Source organism: Xiphias gladius, chromosome 8 (genome assembly GCF_016859285.1).
Source record: "Xiphias gladius isolate SHS-SW01 ecotype Sanya breed wild chromosome 8, ASM1685928v1, whole genome shotgun sequence".
Classification (NCBI taxonomy): domain Eukaryota; kingdom Metazoa; phylum Chordata; class Actinopteri; order Istiophoriformes; family Xiphiidae; genus Xiphias; species Xiphias gladius.
The window spans coordinates 4,732,973-4,740,472 of record NC_053407.1 but is presented as its reverse complement, the minus strand read 5'-3'; the positions used below and the strand labels follow the sequence as shown (position 1 = coordinate 4,740,472).

Genomic DNA, 7,500 nt, shown 5'->3' with positions numbered 1-7,500 from the left:
TTAGCATAAAGACTGGAAACAAGGGGTAACAGCTAGCCTGGCTCTGTCCAAAGATAAAATCTGGCTACTAGCACGTCTTAAGATCACTAATTAACATGTAATATCTCATTTGTTAATCTGTAGAAAAACCAAAGCATAGAAAAGAAAATTATTTTATGGTTTAGAATATTTTGTTACCAGGACGCAGTTGCCAGACAACTGCCGAAGACTCCAGGAAGTCATGGGTCTTGACTATATTAAAGTCTAGAACAAACCCCCTGCAAAGTGTCAAACTATTTCTTTAAGTAGCATTAAGCTAATGCTTGGATTTGAGATTTCATTTAAAAATATATCACAAAAAACATTTAGAGAGCATTTTATTAAGGTTGTTGTGGAAACTCTTGCCTCAGCTTCAGCCATTAATATGTTTACAGGGCAATGGCATGCCAAATCATATTTAAGGGTTTGGGAAAGGTTTGCCACTGTGACCCCAAGGAAAAGTTCTAGAATTTTCCTTAAAATGTGAAACTGGGTCCATGACTAAAAATGTTCTTTCTCTAGGTTTGTCGTTTTTCAACACAGAAAGGTTCTGGAGGCTAACAGTGTTTTCACGACAGTTGGACTACTGTGGAAATTAACAACTAAGGACAAAGATCTATAGAAATGAATGTGTCAATTCGTGAAATATCTGAAGCAGACACAGCAATAAAACTCTACTGAGAGGCCTCAGTAACCATTACGTACATTATTATGACTAGAAACACTGTTTTTTGAGACTACATAAAAGAAGAAAACACTGGCTCTGTACCTTCTATTCCCAGACGGATCTTTTTCAGTCCTCTGTCCTTCAGCACAGACTTGGCCACATCCCTGTTCTCTATGTACTTGAAGAATCGGTACAATTTGGTGCTGTAGATGACTGTTGGAGAGGAGACATTCAAAACATGAATCCACAACAGCAACACAAGATTGCTCAGCTCTCCTCGTATGTCTTAAAATTGTGTAAACTTCTATTTTTTTTAATACTTCTGTCCCATTTACTGTGGATGCTTTCTCAGTTGCTGAAAGGTTTGATAACACTTTCTAATAAGATACCCTTTATAAAAGGTGTTTATAAGTTGTACCCTATGGCTTATATAAATATTAATAGATCATTTACTACTTCTTTATACATAAAGTGCAGTCCATTAATAAGAACAACTTTTGGGTTGCCAGGTTTGGCGTAATAATCAAATTTTCCAATGAGCCATCAATTCTGCAGTTACAAATCTTAAAAACAGTAATAAAGAACTTTTTTTTTTTTGAATTTTTTTTTTTTACGTTAACTATCGTATTAAGTGTGCAATTATAAATGTTGTCAATAAAGCATTTATACAGTAATGCAGCAGTTTTGTAATTCTGCTGTTGTAAACATTAGTTAGTTGTTAATTGATCTGGTCCAGATGATCTGCAGCTTGGCGGCACGGGGGCGGTAAGCACTGACGCCTCACAGCGAGGTGGTTCTGGGTTTAAACCCTGGTTCAGTCGGGGGACATTTTGTGTTGAGTGCATGTTTTCCACGTGCCTGCACGGGTTTACTCCGGGTTACTTCAGCTTCCTCCCACAGTCCAAAGACATGCATGTTAGGTTAACTGGTGATTCTAAATTGCCTGCAGGTTTGAATGGTTGTTTCTGCTTATATGGAAACCTATCCAGGGTGTACCCTGCCTCTCATCAAATGTCAGCTATGATTGGCTCTAGCCTCCCTGCCCTATAGCTAATGAATGGATGATCTGCAGCTCTTTCCCAGAAGGTAAGTGGTCCAATAGTCCATTGGACGGGCTTTCATAATGAATTAAAGTGCTTGCTACAAAGACATAGCAAGTGTCAAATAGGATTTTCCACAACCTAAAATTTGTTCTTATATATGGCTTTGAAGTAATCTATTGACCTTATGTATTTCAGCAACAAGAAAGTGCTCCAACTCCATAATTTTGCTTTTCATTTCCTGTCTTTTTCAAAAGGAAGTGGGAACGATGTGTAGGTTGACATGTAGTAGGTCCATAAGTATTTGGACATTGACACAATTTTTGTAATTTTGCCTCTGTGCTAGATTAAAAACAAAGCCATCAAGATGTGATTGAAGTGTAGACTTACAGCTTTAATTCAAGAGGTTTGACAAAAATATTGCATTCATCATTTAAGAATTTCAGCCATTTTTATACACAGCCCCTCATTTTCTTAGGCTCAAAAGTAATTGGACAACTTTCAATTGATCAGTCTCATGGCCAGATCTTGTCGGTTCCCCTCGCCATTTCATTACAAATTAAGCAGATAAAAGGTCTGGAGCTGATTCCACGTGTATGTCGATGTAAATGGAGGAGGCTGTCCTTAGGCTGAAAAAAAAAAAAAAAAAAAAACATAGCAGGAGATGGCAGAAACTTTAGGAGTGGCCAAGAAAACAATTTGGTACATTCTTAAAAAGAAGGAATGCACTGGCAAGCTCAGGAACAACAAAAGGCCCGGAAGACCACGGGCGACAACTAAAGTGGATCTGGCCAAGTCAAGAACACTCAAGGAGGTCGGCGTATCATTGTCAGATTCTACAATCAAGAGATACATTCATGATTGTAAATGCAGAGGGTTTACCACAAGGTTCAAACCACTGATAACACTTAAGAACAGAGAAACCAGATTAGACTTTGCAAGAAACCCACTAAAAAAAAAAAAAAAAAAAACCCTGCCCAGTTCTGGAACAAGATTATTTGGACAGATGAAACCATGATTAACTTGTGCCATAATGATGTGAAGAGAAAAGTATGGAGAAGGAAAGGAACGGCTAATTATCCAAAGCATACCTCATCATCTGTCAAACATAGTGGAGGCAGTGTTACGGCATGGGCATGTATGGCTGCCAATGGTACTGGGTCACTGGTGTTTATAGATGATGTGACTGCTGATAGAAGCAGCAGTAAGAATTCTGTGTCAGTGACCTGACCTTAACCCAATTGAACATGCTTTTTACTTACTGAAGACAAAACTGTGGGCAGATCCCCAAACAAGCAGCAACTGAAGGCGGCTGCAGTAAAGGCCAAAGCATCTCAAGGGAAGAAACTTAGCATTTGATAATGTCCATGTGTGCCAGACTTCAGGTATTCATTGACTGCAAATGATTTTCATCCAAGTATTAAAAATAATCCTTCTATTTATAAATTATGTTGGTTTGTCCAATTACTTTTGTGCCTCTGAAAATGAGGGACTATGTATAAAAATTGCTCCTACACAGTTAATGCAATATTTTTGTTAAACCCCTTGAATTAAATCTGAATCTTACACTTCAATCACATACGGATTTGGCTTTATTTCAAATCATTTCAAATCCAAACAATCGCTACATTTGTTGCTAGGTGCTTTTTTGAGAAAAAAGCCATTATGGGTGTTTGGTTGGTAAATCTAGCAACAAATGCGCTAAGTTGGCAACACAGCCCTTAAAAGCCCCCCTGATTATGTAAAGCAAACTTTTCACACCAATTCATTTTGAAAACCAATGGTGTAACTTTATCACTCACTCAGTCATGGACATTTGCAGGTCCAGCCAAAAACTAGTCTGAAAGCAAAAGTGTGAAGAATGCAGCTGCAGGAATTGTTCATGCAGTAGTAACCTAAACGTCTTAACTTTGCTTCTGGTAACTTGATGACCTCCATCAGAATATTCAGACCCAGCTATGAGCCCGACATACTCCTGCAAAACAGGTCACCTATTGGGCTAATTGGAGAATTTAAACAGTGATAGTAGTATCCTCTGAGAGGTACTCTTCATCCCAGTCCACCACGTCGTCATCGGTCAGCACCACTATGTGACACTCCCTCTCTCCACTCTGAGCGCTGGCCACCATCAGTGGCAACACCATCTCCTCCAGGTAACACTCAAACTGATGCCGGGCCCCGTCGTTAGACAGCTCATGCATCAGGGCACCTGAAGGGAAACCATGAAGACATCAGTGAAGAGAGAGGACAACAGAGGGAGGAAATTATATTTTGCTGATGTAGTGCTCATCTACTTTTCCTCTAACAACCAGCATGACTAAATACTATTTTGGAAACAGGGTAAGGTTGCCACTACAGCAAATAAATTGCTACTATCTTTTATCAAACTTGAAACTGAAAATTCATCTACACTAGTTGCATTGACATTACTTTTGAAAAAGTAATAAATAACTGAGTAGCAAACCTAATATTGATTATATGTAAAATAAATCCTAGTTTTCTATAGTATTAACATTGTAATCAAATCAGTTTAAAGACATTCAGATAGAACAAAAAAGGTAAGGAATAAGTGGGTGTACCTAAGTCACTAAAAAATAACTGAACCAATACAGAAGACGAAAGTCTATTAATGTAAGAGCTTCTAGGCAATACAAAGCAAGTTTATTTATTTTTACAGCGCAAGAGATACATTCATGATTGTAAATGCAGAGGGTTTACCACAAGGTTCAAACCACTGATAACACTTAAGAACAGAGAAACCAGATTAGACTTTGCAAGAAACCCACTAAAAAAAAAAAAAAAAAAAAACCCTGCCCAGTTCTGGAACAAGATTATTTGGACAGATGAAACCATGATTAACTTGTGCCATAATGATGTGAAGAGAAAAGTATGGAGAAGGAAAGGAACGGCTAATTATCCAAAGCATACCTCATCATCTGTCAAACATAGTGGAGGCAGTGTTACGGCATGGGCATGTATGGCTGCCAATGGTACTGGGTCACTGGTGTTTATAGATGATGTGACTGCTGATAGAAGCAGCAGTAAGAATTCTGTGTCAGTGACCTGACCTTAACCCAATTGAACATGCTTTTTACTTACTGAAGACAAAACTGTGGGCAGATCCCCAAACAAGCAGCAACTGAAGGCGGCTGCAGTAAAGGCCAAAGCATCTCAAGGGAAGAAACTTAGCATTTGATAATGTCCATGTGTGCCAGACTTCAGGTATTCATTGACTGCAAATGATTTTCATCCAAGTATTAAAAATAATCCTTCTATTTATAAATTATGTTGGTTTGTCCAATTACTTTTGTGCCTCTGAAAATGAGGGACTATGTATAAAAATTGCTCCTACACAGTTAATGCAATATTTTTGTTAAACCCCTTGAATTAAATCTGAATCTTACACTTCAATCACATACGGATTTGGCTTTATTTCAAATCCAAACAATCGCTACATTTGTTGCTTTTGAGAAAATTTAGCCATTAAAACTTAACAAATCCTGGTTCAACACAGCCCTTAAAAGCCCCCCTGATTATGTAAAGCAAACTTTTCACACCAATTCATTTTGAAAACCAATGGTGTAACTTTATCACTCACTCAGTCATGGACATTTGCAGGTCCAGCCAAAAACTAGTCTGAAAGCAAAAGTGTGAAGAATGCAGCAGCTGCAGGAATTGTTCATGCCACAGTAACCTAAACGTCTTAACTTTGCTTCTGGTAACTTGAGCATGACCTCCATCAGAATATTCAGACCCAGCTATGAGCCCGACATACTCCTACCAAAACAGGTCACCTATTGGGCTAATTGGAGAATTTAAACAGTGATAGTATCTTACTCTGAGAGTACTCCTCCCCCATCTGTGGAGGGTACTCTTCATCCCAGTCCACCACGTCGTCATCGGTCAGCACCACTATGTGACACTCCCTCTCTCCACTCTGAGCGCTGGCCACCATCAGTGGCAACACCATCTCCTCCAGGTAACACTCAAACTGATGCCGGGCCCCGTCGTTAGACAGCTCATGCATCAGGGCACCTGAAGGGAAACCATGAAGACATCAGTGAAGAGAGAGGACAACAGAGGGAGGAAATTATATTTTGCTGATGTAGTGCTCATCTACTTTTCCTCTAACAACCAGCATGACTAAATACTATTTTGGAAACAGGGTAAGGTTGCCACTACAGCAAATAAATTGCTACTATCTTTTATCAAACTTGAAACTGAAAATTCATCTACACTAGTTGCATTGACATTACTTTTGAAAAAGTAATAAATAACTGAGTAGCAAACCTAATATTGATTATATGTAAAATAAATCCTAGTTTTCTATAGTATTAACATTGTAATCAAATCAGTTTAAAGACATTCAGATAGAACAAAAAAGGTAAGGAATAAGTGGGTGTACCTAAAGTCAGCTAAAAATGTGATAACCGAATCAACCAAGCAGTCAGACGAAAGTCTGTAAAGTTTATTTTTACAGCGCCTTTCAACAATCATGGCAATTCAAAGTGATTTACATAAAAGATAAAAAGGCATTAAGAACAGAAATATATATTGTCATTATAAAAAGACAATTTGAAAAAAACATTTAAATAGTATCTAAAAAGGGTAAAAATTAAATAAAGATAAATTAAAGATAAAATAGAATTAAATAGATATAACAGGAGCATAAAAGTTACAGTGCAGCAAAAGTGCAGCACAAGTTATGAAGAAATACTCCCAGATTTAACTTAACAAAATGCAGTGGGAAACAGAAGTCTTAAGCCCTGATTTAAAAGAACTGAGAGTTGAAACAGACCAAGTTTTCTGGGAGTTTGTTCCAGATATGCATTGCATATAAACTAAATGCTGCTTCCCCATGTTTGTTTTGACTCTGAGTACAGTAAGCAGACCTGTTCCAGATGATCTGAGAAGTCTGGAAGGTTCATAGTGGAGCAGCAGACCCAACAACTGACCTCTGATATCTTCATGAATGACAAGACAATCAATACAATTGTAATGGTTTTATCATTCTTATCCATTGTTGTGGCCTTAACGATGAGAGGTTCTGGAGGTAAATAGAAACTATGTAGCTGCAGTCTGTCCTGCTCTCCTTATGATGATTTCCATAAAGTTTATGGGGTTAGTTTATACACAGGCTGAGACTTGAGGGACTTTCTGTAAAGAGTAATATGACCAATTTACCTCCACTATAGTTCACTGTTGTCTTCTGTGCAGGGTTATACTTTGAGGTCTTCCTAATATTTTGTCAACCTTAATTCATATAAATGGGGTGGACAAGATATTAGGAACACCTCTCGGTATAGCCCAGTACAGTTCAACAGCACCACAAATTAAAGCCTCCAAAATGACCATCTCTTTCAAACAGATTCAATAAAAATTGAACATTATAATCCTCATGAAGGGAGGATTTATTGCAGGCCTGAGGTATTATACCGCATTGGTTGTCATCTATATACTGAATAAATTGGCAAGTCAGTGTATGTGTCACAGCAATCCTTTTGAATGTGTGGTCCCGTATTATCTGATCAGTTCTATGACAAATATGGTCTATCATTAATATCATTACACAGCAGTGATGTGGAAATTAGATGATGATTAAATAAAATATTAAAGTATTAATGAGATGAACATGCACGTTTTTTAACCGTCACTGCACCAGTAGCCGTAATGTGGATTTATTCAGAACCGAGACCGATTTAAATTAGACACAAAAAAGCAGAAGCTAATGTGTAAAACTATAAAAAACGAACAAAAAACGCATCCTCTCAATAC

At 37.8% G+C, this 7,500-nt stretch overlaps 1 protein-coding gene across 4 annotated transcripts in view; it reads right to left on the bottom strand.

Moving 5' to 3' along the window:
- The window catches only part of LOC120793282 (BTB/POZ domain-containing protein 10-like), a 27,059-nt gene that overhangs the window by 2,074 nt on the left and 17,485 nt on the right, over nucleotides 1-7,500 (bottom strand). For all 4 annotated transcript variants that reach the window (XM_040133206.1, XM_040133205.1, XM_040133207.1 and 1 more), the window contains 2 exons: nucleotides 5,563-5,760; nucleotides 788-898 (listed from right to left, as the gene is read on the bottom strand). In XM_040133206.1, coding sequence (XP_039989140.1) covers nucleotides 788-898; nucleotides 5,563-5,760 — 309 coding nt within the window. The remainder of the gene's footprint in view (nucleotides 1-787; nucleotides 899-5,562; nucleotides 5,761-7,500) is intronic.